The following is a 26,589-nucleotide window of genomic DNA, read 5'->3' on the forward strand; positions in this document are numbered from 1 at the left end:
GGTTTATCGCACTTATCTCGCCTTCTGTCCGGCGGAACGTCGCTTCGAGCACCCCAGAGCCGTCTGCACTTCCAGCACGGTTTGGAGGATTTATTTCGGACGCCCAACCCCCAAGTAACTCCATCTCTTTTGCCCCGACTTAACATGGCGCCGACCGCCGACAGGTCCGCAGACGAAGTCGTTCTGGCCATCACCAAAAATGGCGTCCAGACCCGCCGCCAACCGTCTGCGCACACTCGGCCCGCCCCCACACGGCCACTCTCGCTGGCCGCTCCGAGTTCCGCTCTAGCCGCCGCGCTCGGTGGGCGCCGCCGCCAGCCAATTGCAGGGCACGGCCGCTGCTGGCCCCGCCCAGCGGATCAGCTGAAGGATCCGCGATGTCTGTTGACAGCGGAGGGGGCGGTGGCGGCGCGGCCGGTTCCGGGTTCGGCGCGGGGCGGGGGGTAAGCGGACGGCGCGGGGCTGCGGCGGGTCGGCGGGCGGGACACGGCCACGCCGGAGGAGGAGGGCGTCCGGCCCGCGGTGGCGGCGGCGGCGGCGGCGTGGCGTGGGCGCCGAGGCCGGGAGGGCCGCGGGGCGGAGCGGCGGGCCGCAGCCCCTGCCTCTGCGGTCCGAGAGCCTCACCCGGCGTTTCCGGGTCTCGTCAGATGTGAATCCGATGGAGCGGCCCGGGGAAGGCGAGCAGCCGCAGCAGCAGCAGCCCTGGGGGAGGCTCCTCCGCTTGGACGCCGGAGAGGGCGAGCCGCACGTTCTCCTGAGGAAACGGGAGTGGACCATCGGGCGGAGGAGAGGTGCGGGCCGGACGCCGGGGCGCGCGGATGAGGCCGGGGGCCGGGGGACCGGGACGGGGGACGGAGGGCTGGGGGACCGGGACGGGGGACGGAGGGCTGGGGGACCGCAGCCGGCGATGAGGGCTGGGGGCTGGGCCGGGGGGCCGGGGCCGGGCCAGGAGGCACCCCAGGCCGCCGAAGGGCCCTGGGCGGGGCCCGCTGCGCTATCCAGTTTTTCCAGTGGAATAGGCTCCCGTGTAAGAGCCGTGGTGCATTCGCTTACTGGTCGGCCCGGTCACTGCTGAGTGTTTCCCGCAGATTATTTACTCGTCGTTACAACTTCAGGAAGCAGGCGCAGTGATGTCACGGACCCCTAGAGCGCGGGGTCGTCGAGTTCATTACCACAGAGAGCATTTCCGCCCTCCGTGGGATGAAATTACAGCCAGTAACAGACGGAGCCCGGGAAAATCCAGTGTGGAAATTAAGCAGCACACTCTTAAGCCGCCAGTGGGTCAGCGAAGTCCCAGGGCAAATTACACACTACCTGGAGATGAGTGCACACGGGGATATGGTAGGCCTTGGTTTGTGGGCTGCCGCCGAGGCACTGCGCCCAGGGAGATTTGTAGCTGTAGGCGGCTACATTTATTTTTATTTGTTTCTTTTTTTTTTTTTAAGATTTTATTTATTTATTTGACAGAGAGAGATCACAAGTAGGCAGAGAGGCAGGCAGAGAGAGAGAGAGGGAAGTAGGCTCCCTGCTGAGCAGAGAGCCCGATGCGGGACTCGATCCCAGGACCCTGAGATCACGACCTGAGCGGAAGGCAGTGACCTAACCCACTGAGCCACCCAGGCGCCCCTATTTTTATTTGTTTCTTAAGATTTTATTTATCTGGCAGAGGGAGAGCATCGAGGGAGGGAGCACAAGCAGGGAAGCAGGCTCCCGTGGAGCAGGGAGCCCCATGCAGGGCTCCATCCTAGGACGCTGCGATCAGGCCCCCAGCCGAAGACAGATGTTGAGCGACTGGCACCCAGGCGCCCTGGTGGCTACATGTGAAAAGACCTCAAGCCCCCGCTCTTAGAATTGAGCTGCTCACGTCTAGGTTGGAAGTACAGGGCGCGATCAAAGTCTCGCAGCTCCGTGAGACAAAGCGTGTCACCCTCCAGGCTCAGCTGCCTCCAAGCTCCTAAGTCTGCTGTTTGACGCACTTGGTATCTTCCCTGCAGGGAGAGAAGTGTGCTGGTCAAGTCAGCAAAAAAGTGTAGTTTGTCTGAAAGTTAATACAACATCACTCTGACTCTTTCTCTCTATATATATATTTTTACAGTTTTCTAAGTCCAGCCTAATTAACGTACACTCTTTAGTTTCAGCTGTGTGATACAGTGATTCAGCAGTTCTGCCCATTACTGGGTGCTCATAATGAGAAGTACGCTGGAATTCTGTTCACCTAATTCACTCTTCCCCCCAACCCCCCCAACCATCCGTTCTTTACATGTAAGAGTCTGTTGTTGTTTTGTTTCTGACTTTATATCTTTAAAAAGAAAGGATGTGGAAAAGTATTTAGAAACAAGTATTTTTTATATGTTAACTATACTGGAATTTTAAAAACTAAAAAAATAAAGGCTAAGTACTATGATAAAAATAAGGATAATAAAGTAAACACAATTTTTTGGGTTATTTTACCATTTATGATGTACCTGCACCTGTTTTTGTTTTTTGTTTGGTTGGTTGGTTTGGTTTGGTTTGGTTTGGTAAGTCTTAAATCTCAGTATCAAGTTCTTTTTTTTTTTTTTTTTTTCAACGTTGAATGTTTTTACCAGCCATTAGAAACTTCTGAAAAATGCATTAGTTGTCTTTAATTTACGTAATGGGAATTTGGTGAAGAGCAGAGGCCGGTGTTTCCAACCTGGCACCGCCTCATAACTTGCTTTGGGCTAAGGACTTCACTTTCCATACCTTTGTACCTACTTCACTGAAGAGTAATGCACATCTTACCTGCGAAATCCTTAAAAGGAGCCTGGCTGAGTGTTAGCTATTTAGTTAGTTAGTTATTTGACAGACAGAGATCACAAGTAGGCCAAGAAGCAGGCAGAGAGATAGGAAGGGAAGCAGGCTCCCCGCTGAGCAGAGAGCCCGATGCGGGGCTCAATCCCAGGACCCTGGGATCACGACTTGAGCTGAAGGCAGAGGCTTCAACCCACTGAGCCACCTAGGTGCCCCTGATAGTTAGCTCTTAATGTTAGCCATTGTTATTGTAACACAGTATTGTAACATCATTTTGCATGTTAATACAAGGAGCAAAAACAGGCTGTTGGGTAAATCTTCTCAGGAGAATTCCTTTTGGTGAATGTATTAACCTCCATCGGAAGCAGAAGTTGCTGTGTTAGCCTGCTCAGGCTGTTGACTGCCTGTTGACTGCCATAGACCAGGAAGCTTAAGCAATAGACATTTGTTTTTCACAGTTCTTAAGTCTGAGAAGTCCAAGATTAAGGTGCTAGTCGATTTGTTTCTTGGTGAGAGGCCTCTTCTGGATTGCAGACAGCTGCCTTGCTAGCCTTCTCCTGTGAGACAGTTTTGGTGTGTCTTCCTCCTCACCTGAGGGCACCAGCCCTATCAGATTAGGGCCCCACCCAGTGGTCTCATTTAACCTTTATTGCCTCCTCCCAAGCCCTGGCTGCAGTCACACCGGGGTTCAGACCTTTAAGAGGAATTTTGGGAAAGACACATTACGTAAAAATTGTAGGACTTGATTACATTTCTTTTAAAACACACGCGTAGTCTATGTAAGGCATTATTTCGAAGAGAAAGGGAGAGCTGAGTTGGTGTGTGTGGGAAGGGAGATGGAAGACCTCACCTTCCAAGAGCTTCTGTGCTGGGGGCGTGGCCGAAGTGTGCGCCAGCCAGCCTCCCGAGGAATTTAACCCACTGAATGATAAGCAGGAAAAATGCCAAGAATAGAACTTAGCACAGAGTATCTTGGATCTACATTAGAATGCTGATGTTCTGGTATAGAGAAGCTTGTTAAAAACCTATCCCAGTGGCATGGTGACTAGTGCTGGGTCGGGGGCTGCCGGCAGACTGTCCTGCTGGTTATACTCCGCATACTGGGAAGGTGGTGAGCGCAGCTGAAATGTGCCGTGGGTAAATGAAGCACTTCCCCTGATGTATAATGTGGAGTAAGATGTCTAATGCTTCGGGTTCATGGAGATAAAGTTCCACGGTAAAATTCACCCCTTCCGGGCGCTCGGTGAGTTTTGAGAAACCGAATCACCACTGCCGTTAAGAGGCAGAACATTTCCATCACCCTAGAAAGTTCCCTAGTTTTCCTTTGGATCAGCCACCTGTCTCAAGCCCAGCTCTGGCCACTATCCATCTAATTTCTATCCCTGTCATTCTGCCTTTTCCAGAATCTTGGATCTAAGTGGAGTCACACAGTATTCCACCACAGTCTGTGTATGGCTTCTGTCCTTTGACATAACCCATTTCAGGCTGTTGTGTGTTTCAGTAATTCCTTTCCTTCCCTTTGTGTAGGCTCCACACCCAGATTGAAGCTCAACACAGGGCTTGAACTCGCAACCCTGAGATCAAGACCTGAGCTGGTACCATGAGTTGTTCACTTAACCGATCAAGCCACCCAGGCGCCCCCGTAATGTGTTTCTTTTTGGTGCTGTGTAGTCTTCAGTGTTTGGGTGTCCCACAGTTTGTTTTTTAATTCTCCGGCTGATGGACACGTGTATTGCTTCCCATGTTTGGTTCTTTTTCTTTCTTTCTTTTTTTTTTTTTTAAAGATTTTATTTATTTATTTGACAGGCAGAGATCACAAGTAGGTGGAGAGGCAGGCAGAGAGAGAGAGGGGGAAGCAGGCTCCCTGCTGAGCAGAGAGCCCGATGCGGGGCTGGATCCCAGGACCCTGGGATCATGACCTGAGCCGAAGGCAGAGGCTTAACCCACTGAGCCACCCAGGCGCCCCCCATGTTTGGTTATTAAAAGTAAAGCTATAAGCCTTAGTAGCTATAGCATAAACTTATTATAAGCACGTTAGTGATTCGATAGTAAAGAGTTCTTGAAAGATTTTATTTCTTTGGTTTAAGGAGAGAACAAAATATTTGATGATCTCACCCTTGCATTTAATGAGGGTATAATGATCATGTTCAGCTGTAGATGCATTCCCCCTTCTGTTTTAAATTTTCTCAAGCATGTACCTCTGTCTGTAATCTGCTCAGTCACGTTTTCTGTGACTCTTGATTATCGCTTCAGTTTTGTGATGATTTATGAAACCTTAGATTACACTGAGAAATCAAGGACTAAGTGAAGGTATTGAAGAATTACTTAACTAAGGCCCTTAGTTTTAAACTTCTCTTTTTATCACGCTGGCTGCATAGATGTGCATATTGTGAAATTGTCACCAAGAAGCTCTTGGTGTGTAGCCAGAACTGTTGATGGGGTGGGTATCCTTTAGGCAATGGGAAGTCAGAAAGGTTCAAGACACAGTCCCTCTCCCTTTGCTTTGGATTAATACTTAAATGCTTTTTTTTTTTTTAAATTTTATTTTTTATAAACATATATTTTTATCCCCAGGGGTACAGGTCTGTGAATCGCCAGGTTTACACACTTCACAGCACTTAAATGCTTTTTTAAAAAATTGCTTCCTATCGGGGCATCTGGGTGGCTCAGACAGTTAAGCATCCAACTCTTAATTTTGGCTCAGGTCATGATCTTGGTTCTGGGATCGAGCCCTGCATCGGTCTCTGAGCTCAGCGGTGAGTCTGCTTGAGACGCTTTCTCCCTCTGCCCCTTACCCCACTCTCTCAAAATAAAAAAATTTCTTTTTAAAATAAATAAATCTCAGTGGGGCGCCTGGGTGGCTCAGTGGGTTAGGGCCTCTGCCTTCGGCTCCGGTCATGATCCCAGGCTCCTGGGATCCAGCCCCACATCGGGCTCTCTGCTCAGCAGGGAGCCTGCTTCCCTTCCTCTCTCTCTGCCTGCCTCTCTGCCTACTTGTGATCTATATCTGTCAAATAAATAAATAAAATATTTAAAATAAATAAATCTAAAAAAAACTGCTTCCTTTCTTGTTTTATTAGGTGTTGTCTCCTGTGGCGCATACAGCACGGGTCCTGATTTTCAAGCACGAGCTTTGATAACAAAGGGTAGTATTATGCACGGTCCCCACGGTCATATCCAGTGTGTATCCTTTCTCTTTTTTAGGTTGTGACCTTTCGTTCCCCGGCAATAAACTGGTGTCCGGAGATCACTGTAAAATCATAGTGGATGAAAAATCTGGTCAGGTGTCACTGGAAGATACCAGGTAAGCGCCTTTTGAACTTTTCTTAAAAAAGATTTCTTGTTTTTGTTTTTATGTAATCTCCACACCCATCGTGGGGCACAAACTCACAACCCCTGAGATCAAGAGGCCCACATTCTTCCGACTGAAACAGCCCGGTGCCCTTCGTTCTGAACTTCTGTTTCCTCTGGAATCCATTGACTACAGAGAAGAAACAAGGGCTTGTTTTCTATGACACAGTAGTTTGGTAGGCCGTCAGATTCTTAGAAAATGTATTTTCCTGTTTTCAATAACACTTCGGTGTCTGTGACCCTTCTTGAATGTGTTCAAATTAAAGCAAAAATATTTCTGAAAGGAAGACTTAAAAGTCAAGTTAGACTTTCCTCCAAATCAAGAAAATCTTTTCTTTTTTAAAAAATTGTATACAACATAAACAGTACATAAAAGTGAAAAGCTTTCCCAAATCCCACTCACCTGTTAGAAATATTTATTTATTTTGTATTAATGTGGTTTTGCTAGATACATTATGTCTCCTTTTTCACTTTCATTTATGGGGCGCTTATGTCAGTGCACCCGGACCCATCTCCGCCTCACTGTGATTGTGTAATTATCCGTCAGCTCCTTTACTGGTGGAGAGTTACTATTTTTGACTTTTTCTTATTATAAATGACGCTGCAGTTATTGTCTTCCAAAACTCTTTGCATGCATGTCTGATTATTTGCACCTGTGTAGGAAGGAACACGGTGTCAGAATGTGGCTGCCTTCAGCCTGGTGCGAGTGGCAAAGTGGCAGGTGGCGTCCGGCAGCCTGTTGAAGTATGCCTTTTCCACCAGACGGATTCTTATTTTTGTAAAGGTCAAGTGTTAGGAGATTGGCGGTTACAGTTGTAGGGCTAGAAGACGAGGAATTAGTTTATTAGGCAGAAATGATGCTCCTTTCCCCTCTTCTAGTAGGTAGCAGATGGAGTTCTTTATTTCTTAGCCTGATGGAGAACGGCGTAGCGCCGGTTCTGGAGCAGTCCTGCGGCAGGGCGGGGCTCTCCGGGACTGGCCGTGGGACAGTTTTGTAACAACTCGCTGCAAACTTACTGGCTTTCACAGAGCTGCGATCTCATAGCGTCGAAGATACAGAGTCGAAGTCAGGTCTCATTGGACTAGAATCAAGGTGTCGTCAGGGCTGGCTCCTTCTGGGGGCTCTAGGAGAGGATCCTTTTCCTGCGTTTTCCAGCTTCCAGGCGCCGCCGTGTTCCCTGGCTGCGGTGGCGGGAGGGGAGAGGGTGTTCCGGGCCAGAGGAGGTGCAGGTGCAGAGGCCCTGGGCACAAGCAGGTCCTGTGCACGCAGAGTGAGTGGCAGGTGCAAATCCGGGCAGTGGACTGGAACGGGAAAGCCCTGGTGTCCACGCTAGGGAGTTTGGACTTTAGCCTGAGAGCAGGGAGAAGTGATTGGGGTTAAGCAGAAGAGTAAAGTCAGACTTTTTTGGTTAGAAAGGGCGTGAGAATGGATTGTGGGGAGACCCCCAGCGGCAGAGACCTGGCTGTACTGGGGAGCACCACCAGCTGCTGGAAGTGAAGCCACGCTGGGGCACTGGCCGCTTCCCTGTGACAGGCAGAGCGGAGTGGTCGGGACAGAGACTGTGGGAATATTTACTTTGTGGCCCTTTACAGAACAGTAAAGTAGTGGGCATCTGCTCAGATGTGAAAATAAGGCTTTTCACCCCTGGAGGCCTTAGGAGTGAAGCTGCGGAGTCAAGCTCGGGTGGTCTGAGCGCCTGCGGTCGGGTCGGTCCACTCGCTGCGTTGTGTTCTTGTCCTCTACGTTCCTATGCTGAGGCGCGTGCTTCGTCCGGTCACGACTTTCCGTCAGGTTTCTACTCAGGACTCCCTCAGGGAAGTGCTGTTCCGTCCTGTCCTGGCTGACTTAGACTCCTGTCTGTTCCCTTGGCAGCCTGTCCCTCTTCCACCTGTGCTCCCTGATTGACCGGAGTGACCTCCCCACCAAGGGACCACACCACCTTCAGCCCATAGTCGGCACTGATTTGCTTCTGCTGGAAACCTTTCTCTTTTTTAAAAGTAGGCCCCACTTCCAATGTGGGGCCCAGTGTGGGGCCTGAACTCACAATCGAGACCTGAGCCGAGGGGCTCTTGGATGGCTCAGTGGGTTAAAGCCTCTGCACTCGGCTCAGGTCATGATCTCAGGGTCCTGGATCGAGCCCCGCATTGGGCTCTCTGCTCATCAGGGAGCCTGCTTCCTCCTCTTTCTTTCTTTGCCTGCTTCTCTGCCTACTTGCGATCTCTGTCAAATAAATAAATAAAATCTTAAAAAAAAAAAAAAAAACCTGAGCCGAGGCGCGCCTGGGTGGTTCAGATGTTTAACTGTCTGCCTTAGGCTCCGGTCATGATCCCAGGGTTCTGGAATTGAGCCCCACGGCGGGCTTCCAGCTCAGCGGGGAGTCCGTTTCTTCCTCTCCCTCTGCCTGCCTCTCTGCTCCTGCTCTGTCTCTCTCTCTCTCAAACGAATAAATAAAATATTAAAAAGAGAAGAAAAGACCTGAGCCGATATCAAAGAGCAGGACGTTTAACCGTCTGAGCCACCCAGGAGCTCGTTGGAACCCGTCTCTCTCTTTTTTTTTTTTCCCAAAGATTTCATTTATTTATTTGACAGAGAGAGATCACAAGTAGGCAGAGAGGCAGGCAAAGAAAGAGGAGGAAGCAGGCTCCCCGCTGAGCAGAGAGCCTGATGCGGGGCTCGATCCCAGGACCCTGAGATCCTGACCTGAGCCAAAGGCAAAGGCTTACCCACTGAGCCACCCAGGCGCCCTGGAACCCGTCTCTTAAGAGGTGTCAGTGCTGACTGGAATGAGCTGACCTGGTTGAAATTCCTGGAGGGAGGGGTGGATCTGTGGGCAGAGCAGAGTGCAGAAGCGGGACAGAAGCTGGAAATCAGAGCTGCTAGGAGAATTCCAGGGCTCCACCAGGAGGCAAATGGGGGAGAATGTGGCGTGGTGAAAAGCAGACACGTCGATGAGATTGGTGACTAGTTTGGCTGTCAACAAGGGGTAGCAGGCAAGCTTTTCTTCGGGAGAACTGCGGTGTGGCACTAGCATATATGGCTCCTTAAATATTTACGTTGTGCTTAGGAGTGTTTTATCATTTTCAAAGCAGTGATACTGATTTGTTTCCCTAGTGGTGGTAGAGAAAGAAAATTTTCACTCCAGAGTTTTTTTTTTTTTTTTTTTTTAAGATTTTATTTATTTATTTGACGGAGTTCACAAGTAGGCAGAGAGGCAGGCAGAGGGAGAGGGAAGCAGGCTCCCCACTGAGCAGAGAGCCTGATGCAGGGCTCGATCCCAGGACCCTGAGATCATAACCCGAGCCGAAGGCAGAGACTTAACCCACTGAGCCACCCAGGCGTCCCCAGAGTTATTTTAAGTAGGCTAAATTGCAGTTTTGTTGTCTTTGCAGCACCAATGGAACAGTGATTAACAAGCTGAAGGTTGTTAAGAAGCAGACCTGCCCTTTGCAGACGGGGGATGTCATCTACTTGGTGTACAGGAAGAATGAGCCAGAACACAGTAAGAGAGAGGGATTGGACAGGGTGGACACGGGTGGTTCGTGGCGTGGAGGTCCTGCCGCCGCTGGGAAGTGTCGTTGAAAGGAAGTGTGCTGAGGCAGCTGTTTCCCTTAGGAATGTTAGTGTTAGCTACATTTTCTCTGCTGTTGATGTAGACTCTCGGCGTGAGTCATGTCTGTTGAGAATGGGAGTGTTGACCCTGCAGTCTGAGCCCGAGCCATTCTTCCGAAATCCCACTCTGGCCACAGCCGTGCATCTCAGCAGGGCCAGGGGAAGTGAGCGGGGATGGGCCGGGTGACATAGCGGAGGAAACCTGAGTTGTGGGGAGTCAGACCTAGAATAGGAGCTGGAGGCCAGAGGTCATCTGCTTTTGAAGACCTTATAGGAGACAACAGACATCCGACTGGATCCCATTCGGGCTTTTCCAGATCTGATATCCGTTTGCGGAGGAATGATACAGGTCAAGGAGAGTTGAGAGGGAGTCTTTCAAAGGTTACCACGAACTGGAAGAGGGAGGCAGACATTCTCAGGTTGTCTTCCGTGTTGTCAAAACCAGCCCCTGGCCACGTGGCAGGTCCTGTGTCTGCTCCTGCTGGTGGTTTGAAGCGACAGGCAAAGCACTGGTCACCCCCTGCTCGTCACTCTGCCTCCCCTAGTCTGCCTCCTGCCTGCAGACCTTTTATTCTGAGCCTTATTTATTTTAAAGTTGGTTAATTTATCTTGGGTCACTTGTTTTGAAATCTCTTGAACTAGTTAATGTTGTTACCAGCTGGTAAGTCAACATCGTCAGCAAGCACCGAGGGACTGAAGTGTCAGAAAGGAACAGAAAGGGGAAGGGGGCTCCTGATGGTCCTGGGGACTCCGTTCTGACTGCTGATTTCCTTTTAGATGTGGCATACCTCTACGAATCTTTAAGTGAGAAGCAAGGTGTCACGCAAGACTCCTTTGGTAAGTGAGGCTGTAACAATGTGGGTGCGTAGTAAGGGCTGTTGGTTCTTTTTTTTTTTTTTTTTAAAGATTTATTTATTTATTTGACAGAGAGAGAGAGATCACAAGTAGGGAGAGAGGGGGAAGCAGGCTCCCTGCTGAGCAGAGAGCCTGATGCGGGGCTCGATCCCAGGACCCTGATCATGACCCGAGCCGAAGGCAGAGGCTTAACCCACTGAGCCACCCAGGTGCCCCAGGACTGTTGGTTCTTACTAGGAAAGCCTTTTCATCTGTTGGAACGTCTTGGCTGAAGCCGTGGTGCTCCCCCTGAACACTGACCATATGCTCTTTCTGTTCCTTTCGTGTTTGAAGAAGCTAATAAAGAGAATGTGTTCCACGTGACCAAAGATACCTCAGGTGCAGGGCAAGGTGATGACCCCCAGGTCCTGCCGTCATCGCCCACCACTCAGGCGTGCTTTGAGGAACCACAGCCATCGACGTCGACATCAGACCTCTTCCCCACGGCTTCTACCTCTTCCATGGAGCCCACCTCTGCAGGGCGAGCGCCTTCCTCCAGCTCTGGTGAGAGGGGAATCTCAGGGTGGTCGCCGCGTGCCTCTTTGGTCACTGATTGTGACGCGTGTTATTATGGATGGAGACAGACATAGAAGCCACTGGGGAAGCCAGAGGCGGCATCAGGCGTTAGGCTGTCAGCAGCAAGATCGCTGCGGTAGTCGACGGTGTCGTGTTCCATCTGCGGCAGAAATGCGGAGAGTCGGGCCATGCAGTAGCATGGTGTGTTTTGTCCTTGTGCGGGGATGTAATTCGCAGGCCGTAGCAGTCACCCGGCTCAAGTGTACACGTCTGTGGTTTTTACTGCATTCATAGTGTTGTGCGTTCACACCACTGTATCATTCCAGAACATTTTCGTCACCCCAAAAGGAGACCCCACATCCACCAACAGTCACTGCCCCTCCCCCAACTAATCTGCTTTCTGTGTGGACTTGCCTCTTCTGGACGTTTCATACGAGTGGGGTCATGCAGTCTGGCCTTTCGTGTCTGCTGCTTTCACCGGGCATAATGTTTCCAAAGCTCACCCAGAGGAACATATAATTTACTTACTTATTTTTTGAAGATTTTATTTATTTATTTGAGAGAGAGTGCACGAACACACACCAGCAGGGGGAGAGGCAGAGGTAGAAGCAGACTCTCCGCGGAGCGGAGAGGCCAACTCGGGACTTGATCCCAGGCCTCCAGGATGGTGACCTGAGCTGAAGGCAGACACTTTACCAAATGAGCCACCCAGGCGCTCCTGGAATAACATGTAATTTAAAACCAGTTTTACATGTACTGGTCTTTATGGCACCAATTCTCTACCTTCCTCCCTGGTCACTAGAGAAGATTCAGACTCCCTGGGTGCCGTGGGACTTGAACATTTCTTTGTAAATAACTGTTAGGGTGTAGCATGTACACGTATGTATGTTCTGTGAATTGGATTGCACTATATATGTTAATTGTTTTAAAAGATTTTATTTATTTGAGAGGGAGAACCAGCACAAGCCGGGGGGGGTGGTGGACAGGAAGGGGAGAAGCCGATTCCTCACTGAGCAGGGAGCCCAATGCGGGGCTTGATCCCAGGACCCCGGGGTCATGACCTGAGCCAAAGGCAGAGGCTCAACAGCTGAGCCCCCCAGGCGCCCCTAAATATGTTAATGTTTTAGTTCACTTTCTTAGCTGTTCTTCTTTATTTTTTTTCCAGGTTCTCTTTAGGTTTATCTTAAGTTTTAAAAAAAAAGTCTTTTTGAGATATTTTTGATTGGGGAGAATTGACATTTTTACAATACCCAGGACAGTGGGGGTTCACCCTGTTCATTAAGCTCTTTGATGTTCTTCAGTGAAGTAAGCCTTCTTCACCTTGTTTTGGGAACTCGAATTTATCCCTAGAATGCTTTTCTTATTCTTGTTTTTTAAGATTTAATTTATTTGAGAGAGACAGCAAGTGAGTACAAGCCACGGGGGAGGGGGCAGAGGGAGAGGCAGGCTCCCCACTGAGCAGGGAGCCTCGGTAGGGGGGCCTCGATCCCAGGACCCCAAGATCGTGACTTGAGCTGAAAGCAGATGATTAACCGACTGAGCCCCCCAGGGACCCCTCCCTCTCTTATTCTTAACATTGTAGTGCACGGAGACCCTCTTAAATCTCGGCGAGGGTGTGTGTGGCTGTGAATAGTAGAAGACATGGTTCCCAGAGCAGAGTCTGGAGACCCGCAGCCTCGCCCTGGCTCACCAGCTCATGATGTTACTGGGCACTTCCTGTCCGTGGTGTTTCGGCTCTTTGTCTTCTTTTAATCTTCTGCTTGCTTGCAAGAAGCCTGAGTTCTAGCTGTCGCAGACACATTCAGAGGCAGGAACCAGCAAGGTCTTCCAAAAAGAACTCGGTTGCGGGCTCAGCAGCAAAGGACTTGTCCCCAGAGGTCTCCTCCGTCCCCTCCGTCTCCTCCGTCCCCTCTGTCCCCTCCGTCTCCTCCATCTCCTTGGCCAACTTAGTCGTTCTGCTCCAAGGTGGTCCTTATTTTCCCATCTGTTCTGGTGGGATTTGGGGAAGGAGAGGCAGTAAACTCAGGGACTCTGTATGCTTCCTTGAGACCAGAAGCCTTATTTCTCCCACATTATTTGAACCTGTTTCCATTTTTGCGAACTTGGTTTTCACTTGCTAGTACCATTGTTCTTTTTAGCGTAGGGAGTGCCACACTCCTACTGGCTGCCCTCATTAAGGCTTTGTAGCTCTCTCCGCCATCCTTACCCAGAGCTTCTGCTGCCCAGCCAAGTTCCCAGCGGCAGCGGGCTCACACAGCACACCACACTCTCTCCCCGGGTCGGTGGCATCCGGCTGAGCACCAACACCCTCGTGTTACGGGGACTTCGGCGCGTCCATAAAGGACTTCACAGTACTTACCAGGCAAGCTTGCTTACACAACGGTTGTGGCTGGTGAGCCCTGTATCTGAGTCTCACCCACCACCTCCAGGAGACAACCAGCAGCAGTGACCAGACCCGTGACCGCAAGAGGCCCTCCAGCCTGTCCCCTGGTACTGCTGAACTGGAGTCCCAGCTTCTCAGACGCCTTCGACTTACCGCTCTTTCAGCATCATACCTCAAACTCCTGAGTAAAAGAAAAGGCGATCACACTACCTAGATAAAAACATGCCAGATACTGAAAAACTGCCCGGATGGTTGAAGTTCTCCAAGTTCTGTAGGCTCGCGTGCCCTTTAGAGTATCCCCTGGGTTCCTTAAACCACAGAGGCACGACACGGTTAGGTCATGGGCTGCCCCGCTGTTGGTTCCACCCACCCGAGGGTTTCCCCTTGTGAGGGCCGCCCCAGGAGGAGTAGAAGTGACATTCACTGACCTTGAGTGTACCCCAGGGAATGTTGCATATGAGCGCAGATAAGATGGAAGGCTGTGGGCCTTCTGGATTGAGTGCTAATCTCCAGCTGTTTGCCTGTGTAAAAATACGCTTTGTCTCTGGTCCCAAGCTGTGTGTTTTGTGGTTATTGTAATAGCTTTTCAGAATTGAAGCAGAGAATAGCTCTGACCTATAAAGAAAACCTCTTAACCAATAGGAATTTTTTCTATTCCATCTATATACTTAATACAGTGTATAATATGAGTGGTTGGGATTTGACAGTTTATTTTGATAATGTTCTAATTTCATTAAAGGAAACCACAATGCGGTATTACCTCACACCTCTTAGAATGGCCAGCGTTGAAAAGACAAGGGATGACAAGCGTTTGTGAGGACGCGTAGCGAGGGGAGCCCTGCCATGGTGTCCGTGGGAGTGCAGGCTGCTGCGGCCGCTCCTCAGACAGTGAAAAAGAGAACTGTGTCTGATGCAGTAACCTCGCTTCTGGGTGTATATCCAGAGGAAGTGAAATCACTCTCTGCAGGAGACGCCTGCACGTCCTTGTTCCCGCAGCATTATTCACGAAGGCCAAGACCTGGAAACAAAGAAAATGTGATATGTGTGTGTGTGTGCGTGCGCATGCACATACAACTGTTAATTTTACCATAAAAGGGCAAAAGGGCAGTGCATTTATATATTGTGCAATTAAAAAAATCATAAAAAATTTTGCTGTAAGCAGATTGTTCAGATGGAAAGCTTAGCTCCAATTGTGTGAAGCTGGGGGCATTTTCCTGTGTGTCTGAGTGTATACATATTAATAAGGTACCCAGCCTGCTGAGTGTGCGCTGGGTGCCAGGTGCTCTTACAAGTTTTGAGTTAACCCTCCCCGTGGGTCTCTTGGAGAGACACCGTCATCATGGTCTGCGTTCTGGAGGGAGAAGCTTGGCGGAGCTCAGGAGACTCCCACCCCCCGCCATAGTGGGAATGAGAACCAGAGCCAGGAGCCGGCCCTTGACGCTGTCTCTTCTCTTCCCTCCATATACAAGCTCATTTGCTCCCCAAACAGTTTTAACCTTTTTCCTTTGGCGGCCATAGGGCAGTTTCTTTTTCAAAATAACAGCACTAATCACTTGAATATTACTGACTACGCCTGTATTGTAGCGGATGGTATTATAAACCAGGTCTTTATCCAGATGAAGGTTATTAGAAAGTCTCCTTATGGGGCGTCTGGGTGGCTCAGTGGGTTGAGCCGCTGCCTTCGGCTCAGGTCATGGTCTCAGGATCCTGGGATCAAGCCCCTTTTGGGGCTCTCTGCTCAGCAGGGAGCCTGCTTCCCCCTCTCTCTCTGCCTGCCTCTCTGCCTACTTGTGATCTCTGTCTGTCAAGTAAATAAATAAAATCTTTAAAAAAAAAAAAGTCTCCTTACCCTTCTGCTGGCTCGTTTCAATCAGTGCTTCTGGCTTCTGGCTTGCGCAGATCAGTACTGCCCTGGGAGGTACTCCTGCTCCCTTCCTTTCTCGCCGCACTGTCCCTCTGCTCTGTCTGGCCTTCGTGTCCCTGCCATCCAAAGCGCATCCCTCTTCTGAGAGGACAGTGTATAGCTGCGCTAACGTGAGTTACAGCACGGTGAGTGTTCGGCGTTACTTTGCATGCGGATTGGCCCTGTGTGAGACTAAACGTTCCAGGCCGATCCCAACCACAAACACGTCTGCCTTTGTTTCCACGCGAGCACGCTGCTCGCTCCAGGTCCATCCAGCACAGCAGCGGGCACAGGTGCGTTTAAGAGACGAAGCTCCATATTTCTAGTGAGTGTGTGTTACTGAGAATATGGCATCTTGGATTACCTAGGCCTAACTCAAACCCGTGATGCTTTACCTGCCATGCTCTCTCCTTCCGGGGCAGATGAATCAGAACCTCTCTTGTTTGTCGTCCTCACAGGCTCCGGAGACGCAGGCGTTTCCCTGAAAGAGTGTGGTCCATCTGTGGCGGGTGATGAAATCCCTACCTTTCCTTCAGCTCTCCCAGACGGAGAGGGGGCTTCCTTCTCTCTGTCAGAGCCCCGGGGTCAGGAGGACCTGGAGCCCAGCAGGAAGAGAATGAAAGGAGGTCAGAGTCCTGGGGTTCTGTGTGTTTTGGCCCTTGTGGGAGTGCTGGGGTCCCAGCGGGACTGTTCGAGCTGCTTCCGATGGGGCCTCCCCTTCTCCAGAGGTTTGAGGGTTAGCCTCAGCTTGTTTGGAATGGAAATCTGAACCTTTTCTTTCTTTCCTTTTGTCATCATCGGATTGAACTGTGTTTACTGTCAGGTTATGCTTGTGGTCTGGAAGCAGTGCGTTCTGAGTTGCCGTTCTGTCCACATTTGACAATCGTTTTTTAAGAATATGTTGCCTTTGGAGGAGCCTGGCTGGCTCATTTGGGGGAGCCTGTGACTCTCGATCTTGGAGTTAAGGATTCCAGCCCCACGTTGGGTGTAGAGCTTACTAAAAAGTAAATGAACTTTAAAAAGAAAAATTGTTGCCTTTAAGCGATAGCTTTAACCTTCTCGTAAAGGTGATTTAGAGAAAAATCTGCTCTTAAAAAGACAAAGTTAAAAAGACTATAAAAATTTTGGGAATGTGTAGTGGGACAATGGTTGCACTGCAGGCTTGAAACCGCCTGAGGATGGGAGCAGTGAGACCAGGGGGCTCTGGGAGGGAGGAGGACCTTGGGGGAGGAGACGAGAATATTTTGCATATTGGGTGGAAAATTGAATTGACTGGCTTGGGGAGGGTGTAGAAAAATCAGCAATAGTGCATAAAATAATAAGCCAGTATAAAAATGAGGCCACTTTGGGGGGTACCTGAGTGACTTAGTGAGTGAAGGGTCTGCCTTAGACTCATATCATGATCCCGTGATCCCAGGGTCTTAGGATCTAGTCCCAGTCAGGCTCCTTGTTCAGCGGGGTATCTGCTTCTCTTCCCTCTGCCCCTACACCCCCATCTCCCCCGGCCAAATAAATCTTAAAAAAAAAAAAAAAAAAAAAAATCGAACCCAGGCATGGTATTATATAGTTAAGAAACACGAAGGTCTGTACCAGCAAAAGTAGCTAAAAACACAAAAGTCGTTAACTCAGTGGAGGTTAGACCACGGCAGAGGGCTGCTGCTTCTGGTTTCTTGTAAACGTTTGACTTTGTAAATAGTGTGCAAGTATTTCTTTAATTAAAAATAAAAAATTAAGCTGTGGTTAGCAACACACGAGCACTGTGGAACAGCAGAACAGAAAAGATTCACAGCTGGTCACATCGGAGCGCGTACTTCCCAGTGTGTACACAAGTCACGTTTTTTGTTTAAACAAAAATGACATTACATACAAATACTGAGTGATAAATGGCCTTTAAGCATGTATCCCGAGTGCCCCCTTTTTATGTGATTACATTTAAGTTTCTTATGAAACTTAAGTGTATTGGAATTTGAAGCTGCTTTTCGGCCTCCTTCAGAATACCCTTTGAAATATAAACACTGGGGGTGCCTGGGTGGCTCAGTGGGTTAAGCCTCTGCCTTTGGCTCGGGTCATGATCCCAGTGTCCTGGGATCAAGCCCGCATCGGGCTCTCTGCTCGGCGGGGAGCCTCTTTCCCCTCTCTCTCTGCCCGCCTCTCTGCCTACTTGTGATCTCTCTCTCTGTCAAATAAATAAATAAAATCTTTAAAAAAGAAAAGAAAAGAAACACAAACACTGGCGGGAGCTGTGTCTTCCATCCGTAGGTTGAGGTGTTCGTGGAACCAGAAGAGCCAGCATCTGCTGCTTCCCCGCTTGGCTGTGGTGGTCAGAACGCACCCCTTTCTCTCGCAGATGGGGGGCCTGACGTGACCCTGCAGTTGCTGGCCGCAGACCAGTGTAGAGACACCCACGCTGCCCTGGGCAGTGTCCGGTCCGAGGCCGTGAAACCAGATAAGATGGAGGAGACACTCACGTGCATCATCTGCCAGGACCTGCTGCACGACTGCGTGAGGTACGCGCCCGCGGGGAGGTGTGCGGGGCGCTGCAGCCGGGAGAAGCGGCCGCGGGGTAGCCAGCCTCTGGCTCAGGGCGGGTTCGATGCTGTGGATGTCGCTGTCATTTGACCTGTGTGGCCACCTGCCCAGAACCCGCTGCCCGTACCCAAGGCTTTGGAAGAGCTCATGAGGCCGTGGTGGCAATGGCCTCGGTGGGCACAGGCGGACACAGGTCCCAGTAGATAACCCCAGTAGCCTGTGTCTGCTGCACAGACACAAAACAGGAGAACTGTACCGAGCCTTAAGGGAATGTCGTCGTTAATCCAGGGGCAGTGCCCCGGAATGTGGGTCCCAGGAGCCACTGGGGAGAGCCCCCTCCTTGCTTCTCTGGGGGAACTGAAGAATGAAAGCCCTTAGAATTTCCACTGAAATGCAGGCCTTTTCCACACTCAGTGTCCCTGTTCCTCGTATGCCTCAAGTCACAGCCTGCTCTCCTGTCCCTGCTGGAGCATAGATTGTCGCTTCTGGTTTCTCTGAATTCCCAAGGACCAGGTGAAAGTTGAGGTCGAGCGCCGTTCTGCCAGGGGAGCCGGATCCCCTGCGGCCTGTGGATGGCCGGTGGCCTTCCCGGCCCGACAGCTGGGGCTGCGGCCAGCGCGGGCCCCAAATGCGGCGTGTGTTGCGGCCCAAGAAGCAAGGGCTCTAGGCTCTGCTGAGTCAAGTGAGCTCGGTGGGTGGGGGTAATCGCACTTTTCTGTTTAGTAACGAACCCTCGTCCTGAGCAAGGCACGTCCTTCTCTGGGGAAAGAGGCAGCGTGAACTGGGGTCCCGGCTTCTCCTGCTCCAGACAGGCCATGCCCCATGTGCCCTGGTGTCTGGGGGGCTGCTGCGGCCTGGCAGACAGATGCTCCAGCGGCGGGTGGTCTGCGGGGGCGTCTGAAGACCTGTCCTTGTGCCCTCAGCCTGCAGCCCTGCATGCACACCTTCTGTGCGGCCTGCTACTCGGGCTGGATGGAGCGCTCCAGCTTGTGCCCCACGTGCCGCTGTCCCGTCGAGAGGATCTGTAAAAACCACATCCTGAACAACCTGGTGGAGGCCTATCTTCTCCAGCACCCAGGCAAGTGGGGAGCCCGCCCAGCTCCTGGCCGCTGCAGGCGTCTCTCCGGGGCCCCTCAGCCAGTAGAGCCACGTCCTTTCCCTCCAGACAAGAGTCGTAGCGAGGAAGATGTGCGGAGCATGGCTGCCAGGAACAAGATCACACAAGACATGCTGCAGCCCAAAGTCAGGAGGTCGTTCTCTGATGAGGAGGGCAGCTCAGAGGACCTGCTGGAGCTGTCCGATGTGGACAGCGAGTCCTCCGACGTGAGGTGAGCCTCCGCCTAGCTCTGAGTGCGGCAGGGAGCTGGGCAGGCAGCGCGGGAGTCTGGGTCGGGTTCTACCTCCAGCAGCCCGTCTGGCCTGCGCCGTCTGGCCTCGCTTCTCGTGGGCGACGTCAGCCAGTCACCTTGGCTGCCTTGAACGTAGCGAGGATGGGGTGGGCACCGGCCAAGGACAGCCACTCCCTTGGGTGACTGGGGTGGGTACTTGCCACCCTGCCTCCTCCAGTGCCCCCTCCCTCTTCGGGTACGCACGCAACGTTTATTTTTTGCTGCTGTTTATCCGTATTTCCTTCCAGCTTTACTGAGATGTCATTGGCACGCGGTACCTTTTGAGTTCAGGGCATCCTAGCCAGAGAAGGGCTTGACTGCCGACTCTTCTAAGATGAAGAGCACCAGACCCCACGCCCTGTTATCAGGTGCTTGGGTTCTGGCTACAACGACGTCATGATGTAACACGTTCTTTGTCCCATGTGTGCGCATGTACTCGCAGCTCGTGCAGGGAGTGTCGGGTCCCGCACTGGGAGCTGCGTAGTCCATGTTGGTCGGGATGGTACCGTGGCGAGGCCGTGGCCGCTTGGCTGAGGGGATGCGATCCCACGAGCCCTGGTGTTAGCTGCCGTTTCCTGACTCAGAAGTCCGCCGTCTGAGTTTCGGGTGGAGGCTGTCAGACTGAGACAAAATTCAAACCTCCCAAATTTACTGTCTTTTGTTTCTTTTTGTAAAATTTAGCAAATGATGGTCGGGCCAACAGAAGGAATCAAAAATCACTTTAGCGTGAACATATTATGGTGCATCCTTGTGGCCACTCGTAGAGGTAGCCGCACAAACTCCTTCTGTTAGTAAGTAAAACGCGGTATACTTAGACACGTGCATACACAGCTGGGATTGTGCCGTACACGTGGTTTTGTAGGCTCTCTAGTATTCTCACTCGCGAGGCCGTGCTGCGGTGCACCCTGCGGTTACGGTTTCGTGCACGTGTGCATTAGTTGACAGAGGTAAGTGATGGCACTGGAGCAGTCAGGTCGGAGAGCCTGACCCCCAGGGTGCCCTGCTGGACTGGCACCTGTGTCATCTCGTGCCCGTCAAGGAAGGTCCTAGCGATGGCCTCTGGGAGGTTTTTCAAGGGGTGTCAGGAAACCCTGCCTGCACTCGGTGTCACCCGAGATGAGTGCCATCTCGTTCCTAAATGAGGTTGAGCATTTTCGGTGGTGGTTTTCTAGTAAGGTCTTACCCCTTCTTCCCTCTCTGGCTCCTGCTGTCGGAGGCAGGCTCAGGAAGGCGTTCTCTGAGATGAGGGAAGAATCTGCCTGTTTCCTGTGGATTCTGTTTTACCATCTGTGTTTTTAGGAAGCTCTGCTGAAGGGCATAAAGCGAGGCGGGGCAGGGCTGTTGCTGGCCGGGCGGGAAGGCCCTAGAGGACAGCAGCATTCAGCTGGGGCGCAACACATGCTCTTGACTGACGCACTTTCTCAGGCGCTGGGGTGGACGTGCTGAGCGTGCCTGGCAAGCTGGGGCTGCCTCTGGACGTGGCTCCGGGCTCGCCCAGCATCAGGCCTGTGAGCGTGCGCCCTGCCCCGTGTGGGGACTGAGCGGCCGCGCTCTGGGGGATGCTGTGCCCGTGGCGTGGGCAGGACCTGTCTCCGTGTGTCAGGAGCCGCCAAGGGGGCTGAGGGTGGCGAGAGACAGAGATTCCCCCCCGCTGCTCTTCCGGGTGAGCACTGACTGGGTGCCCAGCGGGGACAGGCTGTCCTTCCCCTTCACACACTGGGCAGCGGCGGCTGGGACAGTGGGCAGAGAAGACGCCTCCAGGCTTGGCTTCTGGCTCTGGTCTTGTCGTGGGGCTGGGGGCGTGGCCGCCACCCCGGCACTCTGGAGAGCAGGAGCCTCCTGCTTCTCCGCACTCAGGTGCGCGTGGCCTTCATGTGCCCCCTTGCAGCCAGCCGTACATCGTATGCAGACAGTGCCCCGAGTTCCGGCGGCAGGCGGGCCAGGCCCTCTCCTGCCCAGGGCCTGGCAGCGAGCCAGGGGCGGCACCGGCTCCCGGGGACGCGCCCTCCACGTCCACCAGTGTCACGACAGGTGAGATGCCGCCTTCCGTGCTGTCGTCCTGCTGTGACCACCCAGGATACAGCTGTCGTTCCTGTGGGCTCCTCTCCCCTTCCTGCCTGACTCCTGTCACTGCCTCCACGGCCCTGCCACCTCTCACAACCGCTTGCTTCTCCGGGTCTGTTTTGGGCTGAGAAACCAGAGAGTTAACTTGTTTTCTCGTGGTCCTCTGCTCCTGGGCAGTCCTGGGGGTTTAGTCCCGAACCTGACATTTGGGCCAGATGCCGTCAAGAAAGGGAAAGTGGAAGGTGGAATCTATGTTTGTGGCCCTGGCCATTCTGCAGTTCATGGCCCCACAGGGCCCAGTTTCTTCGAGCCTTGTCACAAGGCCAGTGACCCAGGATTGTGACCCAGAGCCGTGTTCACAGCCGTGTGCCATGACGCCATGCTGCAGCTCTCTCCGTGGGTTCCTGTAGGCCCTGTGGACAAGCACGGGCCATGCAATGCCTGGTCACCTCCCGACGCTGCCATCCCTCGGGTGGGCTCTGTCGTTTTCAGACTGCAGATGGAAGTCCCCGGAGGGACGGCGTCTGTAGCGGATGTGTGTGCACAGGCGGCGTCTCCCGTGTGTCCAGGAGTGTCCGGGGGCTGGGCTGTATGGACACAGCTCCCGGGGTGGGGTCAGCCACTCATGTCCAGCAGGCCTGTCACTTGTTGGAAGACACAGAACTCGCTTTATTGTTGTATCGCGTGTGCTTCAGAGCCCGAGGAAACGTTAGAAACCGTCGAGTGAGCTTGGGAGTGTTGCCCCGGCCGCTGAGCCGAGAGGTTGCTCTGCTAATTTCCGTTTTGCCTTTTAAAAGGCTCCTCTCGGTGGTAGGCTGTCGTTTGGCTATTTAAGAAAACCGGTCAGAGTTCTCCCTGGGTTTTCTTGTGGCTGAGCTCCTTTGTGTGCTTCCCAGACACTCCCCTGGATGGGGGTCTGACCTGTTCTTTCTGCCTGTGTCCCGGTATGCACCGCCCGGATATCCTGTCCGTCCGCAGCCCAGGATTATGTGTGTGCCCTGCAAGGAAGCCATGCCATATGCACCTGCTGCTTCCAGCCCATGCCTGACCGGAGGGCAGAGCGCGAGCAGGACCCCCGCATCGCCCCCCAGCAGTGTGAGTAAGGGTGTGCGCCTACACTGCCTGCCTGAGCAACTTCCCCACCACGGAGCCCCTCTTGGGGATCCCTCTAGGCTCAGGTTTCAGAATGGTGTTGACTGCTGCGCATGGTGTAAAGACGTGGCTGTGTGTTCTCATCCGCAGAATCGGTTGTCTCTGTGCAATCCTATCGAATAACCGTCTTTTTCCATTAGACGGTAGCCTGCCCCGTCATAAACCAAGTTTCCACATATGGGCAGTCTCTTTCTGAAGTCTGCATCTGATGTTTGTCCCCACATCAGGACCGTAGCATTTCTCTAATATGTCACTTTTTTAAAGAAGATTTTTATTTATTTTATTTTTTAGAAGATTTTACTTATTTGTCAGAAAGAGCACACACATGCGTTCACAAGCAGGGGGAGTGGCAGGCAGACGGAGGAGCAGGCTTCCCGATGAGCAAGGACCCCCCCATGGGGGACTCAATCCTGGGACCCTGAGATCATGACCTGAGCCGAAGGCAGATGCTCAACCAGCTGAGCCATCCAGGTGCCCCTTTTATTTATTTATTTTAAAGAGTACGAGGGGTGCCTGGGTGGCTCAGTGGGTTAATCCGCTGCCTTCGGCTCAGGTCATGATCTTAGGGTCCTGGGATCAAGCCCTGCATTGGGCTCTCTGCTCAGCGGGGAGCCTGCTTCCCTCTCTCTCTCTCTCTGCCTGCCTCTCTGTCTACTTGTGATCTCTCTCTCTGACAAATAAATAAATAAAATCTTTAAAAACTAAATAGTGTGCGTGTGCATGAAGGCTGTGGGGGAGACAGGGGCGGAGCAGAGAGAGAGGCTCTCAAGCAGACTGCCTGCTGAGCAGGGAGCCTGACTCGGGGCTTGATCTCATGACCCTGAGATCATGACCTGGGCCAAAATCAAGAGTCAGACTCCCAGCCAACTGAGTCACCCAGGCACCCCTATAATGTGTCACTTTTAAGTAAAATAGGTGAAAAGCCATGCTTTAATTTGCGGTTGTGGGATTGCTGTCAAAATTGAAAGTGTCATTTATTTAATGGTTATTTGAATTTATTCTTCACTGAAATGGCCTGACTAGCGACTGTGCTGTGTCCACAGGTGCCGTGTGCCTGCAGCCTTTCTGCCACCTGTACTGGGGCTGTGCCCGGGCCGGCTGCCTTGGCTGCCTGGCCCCGTTCTGCGGTAATGCCGGGTCTTCGGCTGAGTTCTGTGCCTTTGCATGTTCTCTCTGTGCCTTTGAGGGCAGTGACGGGGTGGTGTGGCCCGCGTTGTGGGAGGCCGCCACGAGTGACCCTACTTTGTCCTGACATACTCCGTATGTCTGACATTTGGAAGTGTCACTCTGTTCTAGCTCAGAACCAAGCAGTAACAGAGCAGCTACAGGGATAGGAGCTCAGTCAGGATGGGGTGTCCTTATGCGTGAATAGCCCCACTAAAGACGCCCATTCTGGCCGTGGCCTTGAGTCTTCGCTGTGCCAGACCAGGTGCCCAGGAGGTGGAGAGGGCCGTCCGTTTCAGGAAGGAGTGGAATGGAAGTCATTTTGCCTGTTCTCTTTTTAAAACCATTTTATCATGGAACTTTTTATTCTTCTAGACTCTGTAAGAAAGGAAATTTGGTTATCTTAGTGTCAGTGAATGATGCTTTCATAGAGCATCTGTAAGACGGGTGACTTTGCTTCCCCCTGTTTGGCAGAGCTAGACCTGGGCGACAGGTGTCTGGACGGGGTTCTGAGCAACAACCACTACGAGTCGGATGTCCTCAAGGTAACGGATGGACCTCCCCGACAGGCGTGGGGGGACTCAGGCCAAGCGAGGCCCCCTGAGGTGTGCAGCTCTGCTAATGGCTCTTCCTGGTACTGCTGCTGAGAGCACCGCATGGGTGTTTTCCTGTGTTTCCCTTTTCCAAAAAGGAGGTATTTCCTTCATGCCCATTATGCCACGAATCTGCAGGACTCACTCCAGTGCCTGCCCGCCCCAGGCACAGAGCTTCGGAGTCTGGGTGGGAAGTGGGCCGGCCCTCCAGTGGAACCAGGGCCTGTCTCCGGTTTCCTCCTTTCTGACGTTTTCCTTGCCATGCTTTAGAAGCTGGCCCAGCTCTTAGAAGTTCAGTGTCCGATGTGCGCATCAGTCCCTTGCCAAGAGTCCCGGCTTCGTCCCATTTACGTGCAGTGCTGCGCGCACAGGACGTGGGGCCTCTCGCCTGCGCGGCGGGCTCCTCCGCACGCTGTGCTCCGCTTACGTGGCCATGAGCCGCGTGCTCGCACAGAGGGAGCCCAGCAGCCGTGTGTCTGCACGGCAGATTGTAGATCCAAACCCTCCACGCGTCCTTACGTGATCATGGGCCTGTTGCTGCCCTAGGGCTGCTTTGGCAGGGGCGGGGTGTCCCGCCACTGCTGTGCGAGGACTCTCTTGGCTGAACATCAGAGGGAATGTGGCTGCGCCCACGTCCAGGCTTCTGAAGCCAGCCCTCCTTTCGAGGCTCCGACGGAGCACCTCAGACGAGAACCCTTGGCACTAGGTGGTGAGCGTGTCACCAAGTCATGCGTGGGAGGCCCGACCCTCAGGCTGTCCCGGGTGTCCTGTGGCCTCGGAAGCAGACCCCCCCAGCTGCACACAGCACTTCCTCTGCAGCCGCCCGACGCAAATCCCTGCCGTGCTGAACTTGCCCGGGCTGTGGCTTTACCCACCTTCAAGGGCCTTTTATGAGGTGTTTGCCTTGTCACTTGAGTGTTTCCTCCTCCAAGCTAGTGGCTGAGGTTTCTCTTCTTCCCCGTCACAGAATTACCTGGCAACCAGGGGTTTGACGTGGAAGAACATGTTGACGGAAAGTCTGGTGGCTCTGCAGAGGGGAGCATTTTTACTGTCCGGTAAGCATCGTCGCACTTGCTTTCCTCTCTCCAGAGGCGCTGGCTTGGCCTCCTTGAAAAGCAGTAATGCCTGCCAGGCCAAGCCCGGGGCTCCCACGCAGCTGCCTTCCCACAGACACACCTTCGCCCTCCCCCACCTGACAGAGGCCGACAGAAAGGTGCTGATAGTGTGGGTTTTCTGCATGTAAAGTTAGGTCTGAGCCCGCAGGAGGTATTCTAGGGTTTCTCTGCGGTGGGGAAGGGGGGGCCCAGCTGCGGAGACAGGCCGCACCTTTTGTCAGCGTGGAGATCCTGGGGCTGGTGCTTCCCAGATCCTCAGGCTCCTCCTTGGCCACTCACTTGGTGTGTTGCTAACTCGATGTGGGCTTGCCCCGTGTCGCAGGACACCCAGTACACTATGAAATGGGATTTTTGTCACTGCGGGAGGGGGCTGCAGCAAATCAGCAAATGCCTATTTCATTTTTTTTTTAAGATTTTACTACTTTATTTGAGAGAGAGAGAGAGAGAGAGGGTGTATGTGTGCAGGGAGGAGTAAAGACAAAGGGAGAAGGAGGAGGGGAAGGAATCTCAAGCAAACTAGACTCCCCTCTGAGTGCAGAGCCCCACGTGGGGCTCGATCCGACAACCCTGAGATCATGACTTGAGACCTGAGTGGAACCCGAGAGTCGGACGCTCAACCGACTGAGCCACCCAGGCGCCCCAGATGGCCTTTTTTTCTGAGACACACATTATCATGAAAGACTTTAGAAGTTGTTGGGGATGCTTCTACACAGTTCCTGTCTTGTGGACACAGTCTCACGAGCATCTTAGGTGTTCTCTGCAGCAGCCCTGTGGCCGCCCAGACCGATCATCTGAACAGGGCCTGAACTTCATTAGCTTCTTAAGGACTGTTGTCAGGGTGACATGGCTCTCAGAGATGTGTGAGTGACAGAGGGAGGCATGAAGGGTAACGTGACCATCACGGGGAGTCCCGGCAGCTGACACGCAGTGACGATGCTTGGACGGCCGGGCACCTGCTGCACGTGCACACCGTCCTCGTAAATGAAGGCCTGCCACCGTGCTGTCCTGTGGCCTGTTTGCTCAGCACAGTACCTTGACCTGCATCACGTACCAATTCACGAGTAGAGGATATTAGGGATTTTCTCCTTCCTGCTCTTGGAGCCAGCACTGCAGCCGCTGGGGGAGCATGCGCTCTGGCAGGCTCGAGAAACCGTT

The 26,589-nt window shown here is 52.5% G+C and overlaps 1 protein-coding gene across 2 annotated transcripts in view; it reads left to right on the forward strand.

Moving 5' to 3' along the window:
• Window positions 1-306: 306 nt before the first annotated feature.
• Window positions 307-26,589, forward strand: part of CHFR (checkpoint with forkhead and ring finger domains) — a 30,185-nt gene continuing 3,902 nt past the window's right edge. Inside the window, exons 1-15 of one of the 2 annotated variants that reach the window (XM_047698576.1) lie at window positions 307-443; window positions 648-791; window positions 5,977-6,076; window positions 9,514-9,623; window positions 10,511-10,570; window positions 10,922-11,131; window positions 15,888-16,055; window positions 17,777-17,936; window positions 18,882-19,036; window positions 19,124-19,286; window positions 21,235-21,377; window positions 22,389-22,505; window positions 23,606-23,689; window positions 24,201-24,271; window positions 25,287-25,374. In XM_047698576.1, the coding sequence (XP_047554532.1) occupies window positions 659-791; window positions 5,977-6,076; window positions 9,514-9,623; window positions 10,511-10,570; window positions 10,922-11,131; window positions 15,888-16,055; window positions 17,777-17,936; window positions 18,882-19,036; window positions 19,124-19,286; window positions 21,235-21,377; window positions 22,389-22,505; window positions 23,606-23,689; window positions 24,201-24,271; window positions 25,287-25,374 (1,762 nt within the window). In that variant the 5' untranslated portion in view covers window positions 307-443; window positions 648-658. Of the gene's footprint in view, window positions 444-483; window positions 792-5,976; window positions 6,077-9,513; window positions 9,624-10,510; window positions 10,571-10,921; window positions 11,132-15,887; window positions 16,056-17,776; window positions 17,937-18,881; window positions 19,037-19,123; window positions 19,287-21,234; window positions 21,378-22,388; window positions 22,506-23,605; window positions 23,690-24,200; window positions 24,272-25,286; window positions 25,375-26,589 lie in introns of those variants that run through there. The other variant, XM_047698577.1, reaches the window with a different exon arrangement.

The sequence above is a fragment of the Lutra lutra genome, chromosome 12, assembly GCF_902655055.1.
Source record: "Lutra lutra chromosome 12, mLutLut1.2, whole genome shotgun sequence".
Classification (NCBI taxonomy): domain Eukaryota; kingdom Metazoa; phylum Chordata; class Mammalia; order Carnivora; family Mustelidae; genus Lutra; species Lutra lutra.